This window comes from Mchenga conophoros, linkage group LG8 (assembly GCF_057382185.1).
Source record: "Mchenga conophoros isolate Kocher_MC1m ecotype Shallow Benthic linkage group LG8, M_conophoros_male_GT1.1, whole genome shotgun sequence".
In the NCBI taxonomy this organism is placed as follows: domain Eukaryota; kingdom Metazoa; phylum Chordata; class Actinopteri; order Cichliformes; family Cichlidae; genus Mchenga; species Mchenga conophoros.
The window spans coordinates 10,174,107-10,188,283 of record NC_140533.1 but is presented as its reverse complement, the minus strand read 5'-3'; the positions used below and the strand labels follow the sequence as shown (position 1 = coordinate 10,188,283).

Genomic DNA, 14,177 nt, shown 5'->3' with positions numbered 1-14,177 from the left:
GTCATGGGCACAAGATAATTATCACTGTACATGATTTAGAATGGCCCCATTGTCGTGGAAAACCAGCTTTATTCTGATTCCTGCCCCTCACAAGCAGAAAGTGTATAAACTATTGGGTGGGGCATCTGTGCTCAAAGAGTCATGTCCCCGAGTTCTGATCACTCACATGACACAGAGCCAACAGCATTTAGCATAGAGGGGTTACTTGTACATATACTGATATCATTTTAAATAAATGTTTGCTGTATTAAATATGAGCATCCCCCACTGTAACAGTATGTTATTACTAACAATTCACTCTATCATTCCTCTCAAAGGAAGAAAAAAATCACGTTAAAGGTTTGCTTAAAATAAATTAAGTGCATTTTATTTTTTTTAAAAGTTAAATAACAGTTTTTTTTATTAATTATAAAAAGACAGATTTTATTCTTCGACAATATAAAAACAGAAAAACGATAAAAGTCACAGTTTTACAAAAACTGTGTATCTAAACGTAACATCTGCATTTTTTAAAAAGTTGATTTTGTATCCGAATATGTCAAATACTCTTACTGCAATAATTTAATCACAGTGGCAAAATCTTCCTATATCCATATAGTCTGCTCGTCATGTCTGTTTGGTCTTCTGTATGGGCGCAGGGACATTAACTACATTATGCAGGAACTCGTACAGCAGCTTGGCATTGTTAGCGTTTCCGAGTATTTCCCCTAACTTGTCCTGGCTGATTTTGGCTAAGTCGGCCAAGCTGTCTGCGTTTTTTATAAGAGCCCTGTAGTTTTTTGTGTTGACCCCAGGCATTTTCATCAGGAAGTCATAAGGTCCGGGATTGTAGAGGTCTGCCGATTCAGCCACAGTGTCTGACTCGGCCGTTACCGCCTGAGCTGCTGCGGCGTCAGGTTCGGGCTGGCCTCGCTTTAGTTCCAGGAAGAGCTCGGCTGTGGCGTGCGGGGAGGGGCACCACAGTATACGTAGCCGGGGGAAGTGTAACGTAAGCAAGGTGAGCTTTGAAGAAACATCATTTGATGAAATCTCGTGACGGAAATCCGAGCGGGCCGTTAGGGAAAATGGCTTAGCTGGGTCAAACTCGATGAGCAGCACAGGTTTCTTGTAGTAGCGGGTCATCGAGAGGCACTGGGTGTAGAGGCGGCCGCTCTGAAGAGAGCCGATCAGGTCGCTGACGCTTTTGCGCTCGACACATGCGTCCGGCGTCAGAATGTAGTCGCCAACTTCAAGGGTGACCGGCTCGATGTCCAGTCCGCGACGGTGGAGCAAGGATGGCAGCTCACTCCGGAACTCGCGCATGTCCACAATGACTCGTGAGGGCTCTGTGGGCTGCTCCTGGCCACCTGGTTATTGGACAGAAAACGGATATAAAAACACAAACTGGTCCAATGCATAGTGAAGACGATTTAGCACACAAAGGAGAGAAAAATCAAAAATGCATAACAACAGAGACTTGCCTGCTTTGCGGGTGTTGGTGGTGGCATTGGCGGGATCTAGATTCCTAGCAAGGTCTAGGTTGGTGTCTTCTCGCCCTTCTCTCTCCTCTGGGATCACCATAGTAGCTTTTTCCCTAAACAAGAACACAAATACAAGAAATGGTGAGCAAATGACCCTCAACAAAATACACCTAACGTGGCTAACGGGAGAGAAACAGCTCTGACCTGATGAGGTGTTCAAAAGCCTTCTTTTCCTTAGACAGAGCTGTCAGGTACTTCTGTTCTTCGGTCGAGCCACCATAGATGAGGAAGTACACCCTAAGTTGCTTTCCAGGCCGGTTAGCTTTGTAGATCTCAAGCTGGCGCACAAAACTCAGCTCGGCATCATAAAGCACCACAAAGCTGGGCTCCACCTCATGGAGAACCCGGGTCAAGCTGTGGGGATCGGTGCAGCCTTTCAGCGGGTGAATGACAGTCAGCGGTTCCTTCAGGACGCCGTAATAAGCATCTGATGGCAAGTCTAGCTTGAGCTGCTCTTCCTCGCCTCCGTCTTCATCCGTCAATTCATCCTCATCTCCGCTGCTGCCCATGACTGCCGCTTCGCCTGTCTCCTCCTTCCCCACCATCTGGGTCAGAGTCAAGGACGGTCTGCTTTTGCCTTTTGTCGTCTTTGCATTTTTTTTCTGCGCAGGTTGCTTTCCCTTTGTTCCTTTTCTGACCGGACCCTTTCCCTTTTTTTCCAAATCCAGTTCTAAGGCGCCCAGTGCAGCAGAGTCCCGTTTCCCAATCGTGCGGTGGTAGAGCCGGTTGAGCAGCCAGTCGGAGCCGTGCTTGATGTACTGCTGCAGCTGAGCACAGGTCCGGTCGTCACTGGCACAAATCAGGACTCGACCTGAGGGAGGAACATAAGGCAGTTAGAGAAAGATAGATCTTTACAGAGAGATTGTCAGATTGTAATGTAAAAATGTAAGGACTTGGAAAAAATATTCTCCTGAAAGACTAAAAACTACTTTAATGTAAATTGACAATGAAAAGAGAAGCTTTTTTGATTTAAAGTAATAATAAAATAACAAATAACATGACAGATATGGATATTGACAGGTGCTTTCCACGCCACCAAGACAGCATATTTAGGCCGTGAACTGGTGCACCTAAAGTGAGCTCACACAGAATCCTAACACGGGGGCCAAAGATTTTCCTGCTTCGAAAGCCAGGGGTTCCACGGGGGATAAAGAGGCCTACTCTATATTCTGCAATTGACCCAAATTCTGGTGGACTACTTTTCCTCAGTGTGTACAGGTGTACTGTCAAGTACTGTGCAGCTTCAAAGCAACAACACAGTGAAGCAGGACAAATCAGCCCACCCCGAGGATGACTTTGTAAAATGCCAGCTGTGGCTCATGCTTTTCTTGCTGCTAAAAATAAATAAATAAATAAAAATAAGAGGAACACTTTTTAATATAGCACTGAGTGAGTTATACTTCTGGGATATTGATCTGCTCAGTTTATTAGCAGAGGGGGTTGTTAATCAGTTTCAAGATCATGGAAGAGATTCCAGGAGTCTTACTGGAGGAGAGCTGGACAGGGCCGTAGAAGGTCCTTAACCCATCAGCAGGACCATTATCTGCTCCTTTGTGCAAGGAGAAACAGGAGGAGAACTGCCAGAGCTACGAAATGTAGCTTAAGGGCACCCTTTAGTGGGCTCCGTGTCACTGCCTGGCACTTGCCATAGAATACCAGAATTGGCAGGTCCACTGGCAAGTGGAGGCAATATAAACTATTGAGTACTATTTTGAGTTGGATTAGCCTGCAACATCATTTGATTTTCAGGGTTTGTTTGAATTCAGCCCTCTGTAGGCTGATAATTTACATTTCCATCAAACGATGGCATCCTTTCATTCTTAACATTTTAGCCAATCTGTATCAGTATAGATTTCGAGCATGATTTTTTTGCCCCATTGAGCTTTGATGTGTTTCCAAAGTGTTGCTTTTTTTGGCAGTCTAGATTTCAAATGAGGAGTTTAACTGTGAGCTAAAATTTACAAATCTTTAGATCTTTACAAATGACTTATAAAAATCAGATCGTATTATAGAAAATCATTTTCAGACTCATTCATGATGACATTGTAACAGTTGAACATCACTGAGATCTAACCTGGCTCATGCTGAGAGCTCTTGTTCTCCCTCTCAATCTCCTCCAGGACCTCAGTCAGAGCCTCCCACTTTGGGCTCCTCTCCAGCACCAGCTCCCGCTTCACCTCTGAAACCCACACACAGACAGAGCAGTTAGTCATGCCAACATGAATACACAGACAAGTTCTGTGGATATCTACTCTGATATCACCGTATCAGAGATTGGCCAACTACACAGTTACCTGAGGCAGAGGATGGCTTCTGTTTCTCTGCCTCTGCTCCCACTTTAAGTTTCTTTTTGCTCTCGGGAATACGGTAGACTCTGCTCCTGGCGTTCACAAACATGGATGTACTGGAGTCCAGGAAGAGCCAACCTGATGGTAAGAGCGAGGTTGAATGCAAAGAATTACAATTAATTTAGACATTTTAAACTCTTAATGGCCTCCAATCTGGCATTTAAGGGCAGTCAAATAAATGTAGTTTACCCGAATTAGAGCCAAAGATCTTTTGGCTGGAGTGCAACGACTCAAGGAGATTGAGGAAGGTGACGCAGTCGTACTGGGTTAGGTAGAGCAGGAGGACTCTCAGCACCTTCAGATCCTGAACCAGTGCTTTGGTCTTTGCTCCCAGCTGATGCCACAAGGGGTCCAGATAGTGACGGATAATCTGAATGGGAGTACGGCAAAGCATACAATTGAACTCACCTACAATCAGAGGTGTATTTTTCTAACTCTTCTAGCAGGAGAAGTCACACAGATGTGCTCCAGCTTATTCAGCATCACACGCGGCACCATTCATTATAAAAGAACTCGCAGTTCCTCACAGAACAGTGAACATCTTCACCTCTCACGGCCTCGCTCGGATGCTCTTTCCATATCCAATCATGCCACTGACCTGTTGCCAATTGACCTAATTAGTTGTGGGATCATACTGTATTTGTACTATTTTCAATTTAAATTTAAGAGGGTTTAGATGGATTACAAATCATTTTGCAGTGTCCTGAATTTTCTTTTAGAAACTGGGTTCTCATAAACGCTGTAATAACATTTAACATGCAAATTAAAGAGGCTCATCTCAACCTGCTTTTTTCTCGGTCCAATTACCATAAGCCTTCTTAAAAAACAAAAAAATCCTCCTTTAATAGTTTCATCAAAAATGTTTTCACGCACTGAGGTAAAATTTGTCAAGGCAGCTTAAATGTGTCGTATATGTTAGTAACACACTGTGAAACCTTTTCAAAAGAATTCCCCAGCGTGTTCTCCAGTGAGAGGTCCTCAGCCTCTAGAGTGGGGTTGTAGCGTTTCAGCTCCTTTAAACAGGCGGTCATGATGTCCAGGATGGAGCTCTGGATGGCCCTCATAGCTGGAGTTAAGGACACGTGAAGCTCCACCACTTCTGGTTTGTGCCTGTCCAGCGCTGTGTTCACTGATGCTTGAAACCTGAGTGCAAAGGTTAAAAAAAAGAAAGTAGTAAAAGAAGTATTATAAATGTTACTACAACAACAAAATACACAAGACAAAACATCTACAGTGAAGTAGTTTGACAGTACCTGGGCCACAAGTAGAGCTTCTTGACAAAGAGGTTTCTCATTACACGCTCCACTTGGCAGAAGCCCGAGGAGAAAGCCGTGGCCTTGTCAGTGAAGGCCTTAATGAAGCCTGTCTTATTCTTTTGTCTGAACAGTCGCAGGATGAAGGCCTCCTGGCATGACTCAATGATTTTATGGGCACGATAAACCAGAATGCCTAAAGGGAGCGGAACAAATAGACAGTGAAGGTAGAGCCTGAATAATATATCAGCTGGCTGTTAGTTGTTTGATTTTTTGTGACTTTGTCACCTGATAAGTTTGATTTTTCGTGCTCATTGTGGTTTATGCAAAACTGAAATGGCTAAAGTCAAGTTTTCCAAGTTGGTTTTCTTCACAGACCAACTAATGGAGCTGACTGTTCTACTGAGTGAGGCCTGTAATCCTGGAGCAGCTACAGAGCAAACAACAGTGTTTCAGTGCTGGAGCTGTTCCAGCAAATGAGTGGTTCACCAGAGGGGGAGGGAGCTGAATGACTGTGTAGTTAGATGCACTTTAAGCAGGATTGCATTGAGCTGTTACCGCTCTCACTTCCTGTATATGCTGGGCCATTGCAGGGGGGGCGCGGTATGAAAAGAAAAAAAAAAAAAAAGAATGCTAACATCATTGACAGGTTTTTGACGGGGTTCCCACACAAACGCAAAGCAGGAGATGAAGCATCGCCAAATATGTTTCCAAACAAACTTCATTCCAAGCCAAATACTAGAAAACATGGTGAAGCATATCTTCCCTTTGGCTTCACCTGCACAAGTGCCGAGGTAGATCTCTGCGACAGAATTAGCTTCCCTTGCATCAGGAGCAAGCGCTGGGCTCTCCAAATCACCGACAAACAGGATCCCACATTCTTGATTTTTAGTTCACAAACACTTCTTGTAATGACTAACTACTCCAGACATTTTGGAGATGTTAGCTCTTTATACAGTAAAGTTACAGCGGGATACAAATAATATCAGGCTGATCCTGCCACGATTTGTTTCCCCACAGTTGTTTATGTTTTTAAACCCATTTTGCACAGAGAGGCATTTTTTGAAAAATGTATTGACAGCAATGTTGAATATTATTACACAGGGAAAAAAACAACAACACATAAAATAATTACACCGTGACGCCTCTGCCTTTCTAAATGGAGGGACAGCAACTGCTTGTGTCTATGTCTTCCTCCTAGCGTTTTTCCCGCTCGGTTGCAGGGTCCGCTTTTCTGCAAAGTCGTCTCCACTTGGGTCGGTCAAGGGCGTCGGTCAGATCGGCTTCGATCTTCTTCACGTCGTCCTTGATTCGGTCCATCCATCTCCGCTTTGGTCTGCCTCTAGGTCGACGTCCTTGGGGGCTGAGCCGCAGTGCTGTTCTCACCACTGAGTTCTCATCGCTCCGTACCACATGTCCGTACCACCGCAGCCTCGCTTCTTGCATCTTATCTGTGATTGGCGCGATTCCCATCCTCTTTCTAACGTCGGTGTTCATGACGTGGTCCCATCGTGTCAGGCCTAGGCACCATCACAGCATCCGCATTTCCATCGTGTGAAGGGCTTGTTCGTGCTTTGCGGTGGCTGGCCAGCACTCGGATCCATAGAGGGCGACGGGGCGCACTACACTCTTGTAGATCTTTGACTTGAGGCGATTGGGCATTCTTCGGTCACACAGGACGCCGGTGACTTGGCGCCATTTCATCCACGCTGCGTTGATCCTGGCTCGTACATCTAGTAGGATATCGCCGTCATTGCTGATCATCGATCCGAGGTATTTGAAATGAGGTACTTTCGCCAGATCTTCTCCATCGACGCTGATCGTGCCGTCGGTCTGGGGGCCAGCCTCTAAGTATTCGGTCTTGTTGGTGTTGAGCCTCAGGCCGAAGTCAGCTAGGCGAGTCTTCCACTGCTGCGTTTGGTATTGCAGTTCTATTCGCGATTCATCGGCCAGGAAGACATCGTCGGCGTAGAGAAGTGTCCAGGGATGGGGTGACTGGAGATCCGCCGTCGCAGTGTCCATGCAAAGGATGAAGAGCAGCGGGGAGAGTGCCGAGCCTTGATGGACGCCCACATTGATGTTAAAGGGCGGCGATGTTCCCACTGGGCTTCTGACCACGCTGGTGACTTGTCGGTAGAGGAGCTTTGTCCAGTTGACGTAGGCTTCAGGAACTCCATGTGATCGCAGGGAGTGCCAGATGAGTGTGGGACACGGTCAAATGCCTTTTCCAAGTCGAGGAAGGCCATGTGGATGGTCTTGGACTTCTCTCGGTGCTTCTCCAAAAGCAGGCGGGCAGCATGGATGGCGTCCGTCGTGCCACGCCCCCTGATGAAGCCACATTGGTTGGGCGTTAAGTTGACGATTTCTCGCATCCTGGCGTCGATGATCCGTTCGAAAACCTTCATGGTATGGCTTAGGAGTCGGATCGGGCGGTAGTTAGAGCATTCAGCCACATCGCCTTTCCCTTTCCAGATGGGCACCGTTATGCTGGTTGACCAGGCTGCTGGGACGGTCCCGTCTCTGATGATGCTATTGAACAGGCTGGCGAGGACTAAGGCGCCTTGGCGCCCGAGCAGCTTCCAGACTTCGGCTGGTATGTCGTCTGGTCCGGTCGCTTTGCCATTCTTCATATTTTTAACGGCTGTTTCCACTGCCTTGATGGTGATTGGCGGGACAGGTCCTGGGACGGGCGGTGCACTGTGGATTGGCTGGTGAGGGAACTCCACGTTGCAGATATCGGAGAAATACTCGCTCCAGCGATTGAGGATGGCGGGCGGGTCGCGGAGGGTTTGATGGTTGGCATCCTTGATGTGTTTGACCTGGCCAATATCCTGTGTTGCTCGATGGCGGCTGCTGGCAAGGCAGTAGATTTTGTTCGCTCCTCCGGGCTTGTGTCTATGTAAGCGTGTAAAACCTGAAGATAGTCAGATTAGTAACAGTATTTTGTCTCTATCTGCCATTCTGCAATTCATCTCATTGAACATTTTTCTTGTAAAACAAAGGGGGGCCCAGCAAAAAAAGTTTGGGAACCACTGGTTTAGGTAGAGACTCTGACAGGTAAGAAGAAACGTGAAGGGACTGCACAAGTTGTGATAGAAAAGTGATGTCATCCATTGCTGGAGTGCATCCATATCATTCAAACAACATCGTTGTTGTTGTCTGAATCCAGTTTAGATCAAAACACTGTTTGGATTCCTCCTTTAGCTCACACAGAGGTCATCCTAGTGACTGTAGATATAGTGAAATGCGGATGTAGATGAAGGCGTTCTCTAACATCTGCCATAAAGACACATACAGAAAATCTTTATCTACTTAAACCACAACACCTGTTTAATCTCCTTACTGTATCACATTTCGATTTCTGATTAAGCTGTTCGCTTTAACTGCACTCATTTTTAAGTGTAATTTTTTTTCCCTTTAAGAGCCATATTTATTTTTTGCAGATAAGTTGTTTTTGTCATATTTGCGGCACTGTAACACAATAACTTACCCACATAGAGATAAATAAAATATTTCTCTTATTATTATTTTCCCACAGAAATTGATTGTAACTGTGGCAGTAGTAAGAGGTGGATGTGTATGCCAGAGCATGTTTTCAAACTTTTTCAGCAGTTAAGAAATAATCCCAGCACCCATCACCTTCACTCAATACCAGGTTGAGATACAAATGAGGAGACTTCACTCAGGCAAGTCTGCTGGACCAGACGGAGTGAGTCCCCTTGTCCTCAAGACCTGTGCCCCCCAGCTGTGTGGAGTCTTTCATAAACTGTTTATGCTGAGTCTGAGTCTGCAGAGGGTCCCGGTGATGTGGAAGACATCATGCCTCGTCCCTGTACCAAAGACGCCTCGTCCCAGTGGCCCCCAGGATTACAGGCCCGTGGCACTGACCTCCCACATCATGAAGACCCTGGAAAGGCTCATCCTGGACCAGCTGCGACCCATAGTAAGACCACATCTGGATCCCCTTCAGTTCGCTTATCAGCCTCGTCTCGGAACAGAGGACGCCATCATCTACCTGCTCAATCGTGTCTACACCCATCTGGACCAGCCGGCGAGCACTGTGAGGGTCATGTTTTTTGACTTTTCCAGTGCTTTCAACACCATCAGGCCGACCCTCCTGGGTGATAAGTTAGCAGCGATGCAGGTGGATGCTTCTCTGGTGTCCTGGATTGTTGATTACCTGACAGGAAGACCACAATATGTACGTCTCCCACAGTGTGTGTCTGACAAGGTGATTAGCAACACAGGGGCACCACAGGGGACTGTCCTCTCCCCCTTCCTCTTCACCCTCTACACCACAGACTTCAGCCACTGCACAGAGACCTGCCATCTTCAGAAGTTTTCTGATGACTCTGCGGTGGTTGGATGCATCAGCAGGGATGATGAGACAGAGTACCGGGCTGTGGTCGACTCCTTTGTCACGTGGTGTGAGCAGAATCATCTGCAGCTCAACGTGGCAAAGACCAAGGAACTGATCGTGGACTTCAGGAAGACCAGGAAACACTTGACCCCTGTTTCAATCCAGGGGGTCAGTGTTGACATTGTGGAGGACTATAAATACCTTGGAGTACACATTGACAATAAACTGGACTGGGCTAAAAACACCACAGCACTTTACAGGAAGGGCCAGAGTCGTCTCTATTTTTTGAGGCGACTGAGGTCCTTCAACATCTGCCAGAAAATGCTCAGGATTTTCTATGAGTCTGTTGTGGCCAGTGCGATCCTCTATGCTGTTGCATGCTGGGGGAGCAGGCTGAGGGTCGCAGATGCCAACAGACTTAATAAACTGATCCGTAAGGCCAGCAATGTTGTGGGGATGGAGCTGGACTCCCTCAAGGTGGTGTCGGAGAGGCGGATGCTGTCCAAGATAAAGACAATGTTGGATAACACCTCCCACCCACTCCATGACATGCTGGTCAGTCACAGGAGCTCGTTCAGTGAGAGACTGAGATTACCGAAAAGCACCACTGAACGACACAGGAAATCATTCCTGCCTGTGGCCATCTCCCTGTACAACGCATCCACTTAACACACTGTTTGCTGCTACAGCTACACATGTTTCTTTTCCAACTATTTATTTATAAGTGACTTATGTATGTATGTATGTATATATATGTATATATTGTACTATTCTTAGTTAGCGTATTGTCTGTCTTGTCTTAATGTTGGTTTAAAATGGAGCACTGTAACAAAAAATAATTTCCCCCAGGGATCAATAAAGTATTCTGATTCTGATTCTGAATAAAATGTTCTCATATGAATTTAGCTATGTACAAGTCTGACCTGTTATTAGATGAGCAGGGATGCGGTCCGTGAGGAAGTCCACCACCAGGATTCTGCTGGTGACAAACAGCACCCCTCCCTCGGTGTAAACATTGTAACGCTCAGTGCTCTGGACATCAGTGGTCACCGTCCTGGGCAGGTGGGTCACACCCTCCACTCGCAGCTGCTCTGTGAAATATTCCTGAGAAGACAGGATGAAAAGAAGCAAGCTTTTGGTTAAAGCTGTACGCTATGTTCCACACAAACATGAGGTAAAGCTCAGCGGTCAGCCTCTCTGATTATCTGAAAAGGGTCTTCTAACTCTTATTTTAATAATGAGGCGATCACGCTTCTGAGGTTGTAGTCCTCAGCCTGTCAGGTTGGCTGAATAAGTTTTTTACAGAATAATTATTCCTTAGTCTTTCACCCATTATTTTTGGCTCCTGTTCTTCTAATGTGTGTATGCAAGTGTTTATGTAGTAACTGATGTAAGGACATTTACACTTCTATCTTTAATGTGTGGTTTTATACCAACTGAACCACTTTGTAATTGTGTGTTTTAAAATGCAATACTTCCTGTTTCAGCTGTTCCTTTTCGGGAGGATCATGTGCCTCCATCTCACCCTATCCCCAACATTCTCCTCTGTCACGCAAGCCCTCTCCATGTCCTCCTTCACTACACCCATGAACCTCCTCTGACGTCTTCGTCTTTTCCTCCTGCCTCCAGCTCTATATTCAACATCTTTTGTCCAGTATAACCACTCCTCTGCACATGTCCAAACTCTTTCAACCTTTCCCTTCTAAATTTCTAACCCAAACTGCTGAAGTACTCATTTCGAAACCTGTCCATCTTCATCACTCCCAATAAAAATCAGAGCATCTTCATCTCTGCCACCTCTAGCTCGGCCTCCTGTGTTCTTGTCAGTGCCCCATCTCCAAACCACAAATCATAGCAGGTCTGACTACCACCTTGCATACCCTCCCTGACACTCCTGCGGTTATCCTTCTGTCACAAATCACCCTGACACTCTCTGCTTCACCATCAGTTGCTTTAAATGGTCAACCCCAGGTATTCAAAGTCATCCACATTCACTACCTCTAATCCTTGCAGCGTCATTGCTACACCCGTCTCCCTCTCATTCACACACATATATTCTGTCTTTACTTCATCTCCTCTCCAGACTTTCTTCCACCTGCTCCCACTACAGATCGTAATGTCGTATGTCCAAAGACACTCCAGCCTGACTTCATCTGTCAATCTGTCCATCACCATTGCAATAAAAAAGACGGGGTTTTCACATCTCACTGCTTTCTCGCTGTCCTCATGCACGATACTACTGACTTCCTCATGCAGTTAACGTTACTGTTATTAAAATTATCTTTCTTCGACGAGCTCCATCACAGAGGGGATTCTATAACAACTTTCAGATGAAAATAATAAACTATAATAAATTCTTTATATATCAAAAAATGTATCAACAATTTCATCTGAAATAATGTATGAAACCGAGATGGCGCCAAAATTGTTAGCAGGTGCACATCTCTTTTATCTTCATCTATTTTAGCCACCATGTCTATGGACAAAAAAAGTGGCCCCTTCCAAATTCTAACTTCTAACACTTTCTTTCTTTTTATTTTTTTTTAAATGTATGGTTTATGTTAAGGCACTGTTAAGTCAGTTTGCTGGGGCACATCACCTCGCACCGGGTAAAGTGTGAGATAATCATATGAGTTGTGCCTCTAGCTAATCCAGCCTCTCCTAACCTGTTCTGGTGTGGTTGTGTTGAGCAGAAGAACCAGGCTGCCCGGTTCCGAGTAAACCCGCAAGAACTGCAGTAGGATTCGGTCTATCCCCAAGCCTTCAGCCGTTACTAGCAGCCCGTCACTGCCGAAGAGACTCAGGAACATCTCGGTCTCAAACTCCAGCAGCGGCCCCGCCATGTCTGAGCTTAAAAATGTCCCCAAAGCGCGGAGGTAAGTAAATTATCCCCGACTTTCAGAGCTAACTATTTGCCCAAAGCGGTCGAAGTCACTGCAAGACAGCCATTGAAGTGTTTTGAAGCAGCATTTCCGGTGAGGCGGAAACAAACGTCAGTGCAAGCGTGACGTTTACGGGCAAGAGCGCCATCTAGTGAAAGGGAGGTTTATAGCAGGTATCATCAGGATAATGTGATGCAATAAAAAAGGCAGTGATGACCGTTCAGAGAGACTCTCAGTGTGATTTAGAGTTAAGTACCAATTTGCACAAAAGTATTTACATGTCTAAATGCAAGTTTTTATAGGGATAACTCTCTCTCGCTCTCGGTAAACATATCATGATGTTTGGCACATGTAGCACATAGATTTAAACTTATTTATTAGTCTACATAAAGCAAAAAATGTCTGGCTTTTTTGTGTTGGTCATCACCAATTGCTGTTTTATGGCAGTTGTAATGCATTTGGCGGTTGATTATTCCTGTAATCGACTAACATACACAGAGCTGCAATGTGCTTACATAACAAAACCTGGTGGATGGGCTTTAAAAAGCTCTGTTGTGCCAGCTCTCATGTCTCTGTTAAGGAGAAGGCAGAGTGGACCAAAAAGGATCTTTGCCCACATGATAATACTAAGCCAACCACCGCTATACTCAGGGAGACATACTCATTTATACCTGTGAGACTTCAGGCTTTAATTTAGCCACCTTGATTTTCACGCTGCGATGTACCTACTCCGAGGGAGTTGTTGTGAATTATCTCTGCAGGTCTTTTCTTTCTTCCTCCTCTGTTCTGTTGTATTTGATTAATGATAAGGTTAAGTTATTTATAAGCTTAAGCAGAAAACTTACATGTTTGTTAACTCTCTGTCTTTTCCATCAGGAAACAGAATATCTTCCAATATTCAGATTTTGAATAAATGAACGATAAAGAGCTGTTGCAAACATTAACTAAGCACTAATTAAAACCCACGTTCACTAAAGGATGGTATTAATGGTGTTGGTAAGTAAAGGATGAGTGATATGATCTTAGTCAGTGCTTCTCAAAATTTTCACCAATAACAACTTTTTACTGAATATAAACTGATTCTACTTAAACATAGGTTCAAATCATAATAATAGCATTGTCTTGATACTTCCGCAGGCACCAATGCACCACTGCACTATCAGAGATGCACACTGATAAGCCTGAAGATCACAGGCATACAATAATGTTTCGCCTTCTCTCTTGTCCTCTTTTGTACATATTATGTACAGTCAATGATGAGATATTCAAGGTCTTTTTATTTTATGTTGTGCACCGTTATTCCGAAATTGTTCAATAATTTGTAGACACATCTTTAGGTACGATATGTTATCAGTCAGTACACTGTGGGGCGATCGTGGCTCAAGAGTTGGGAGGTTGTGTCCTTGGGCAAGACACTTCACCCGTTGCCTACTGGTGGTGGTCAGAGGGCCCGGTGGCGCCAGTGTCCGGCAGCCTCGCCTCTGTCAGTGCGCCCCAGGGTGGCTGTGGCTACAATGTAGCTTGCCATCACCAGTGTGTGAATGTGTGCGTGAATGGGTGGATGACTGGATATGTAAAGCGCTTTGGGGTCCTTAGGGACTAGTAAAGCGCTATATAAATACAGGCCATTTACCATTTACCATTTACTACAGTCATATATGTATGTGATTCTTCAAAATCATACTAGAAAACAGACCCGCTGTCTAGTATGATTAGGACTTCTAAATAAATACGCAGCATAGAAACTGTTTTTTTGCTCTAACAAAAGACACAAAAGAGCGCCTCAGTACATCAGTCCTGTGTTTGTCGGTTCA

General features: G+C 45.2%; 1 protein-coding gene across 1 annotated transcript; it reads right to left on the bottom strand.

Moving 5' to 3' along the window:
* Positions 1 to 28: 28 nt before the first annotated feature.
* On the bottom strand, positions 29 to 12,451 carry ercc4 (excision repair cross-complementation group 4). The gene is made up of 10 exons (XM_085283948.1): positions 12,148 to 12,451; positions 10,405 to 10,585; positions 5,122 to 5,317; positions 4,804 to 5,011; positions 4,058 to 4,238; positions 3,815 to 3,946; positions 3,595 to 3,699; positions 1,665 to 2,331; positions 1,461 to 1,573; positions 29 to 1,346 (listed from the first exon to the last, which is right to left on the bottom strand). Exons 1-10 carry the CDS (start codon positions 12,322 to 12,324, stop codon positions 607 to 609), a joined length of 2,700 nt encoding a protein of 899 aa, XP_085140074.1. The 5' UTR covers positions 12,325 to 12,451; the 3' UTR covers positions 29 to 606.
* Between the last annotated feature and the right edge of the window lie 1,726 nt (positions 12,452 to 14,177).

Excerpts from the sequence above, each read along its gene's own strand:
- ercc4 (XM_085283948.1), bottom strand. The coding sequence starts at position 12,324 with ATGGCGGGGCCGCTGCTGGAGTTTGAGACCGAGATGTTCCTGAGTCTC. Across the intron at positions 3,947-4,057 it reads GATCTTTGGCTCTAATTCGG|GTTGGCTCTTCCTGGACTCC; the intron begins GTAAACTACATT and ends TCTTACCATCAG. Across the intron at positions 2,332-3,594 it reads GAGCTCTCAGCATGAGCCAG|GTCGAGTCCTGATTTGTGCC; the intron begins GTTAGATCTCAG and ends TTCCTCCCTCAG.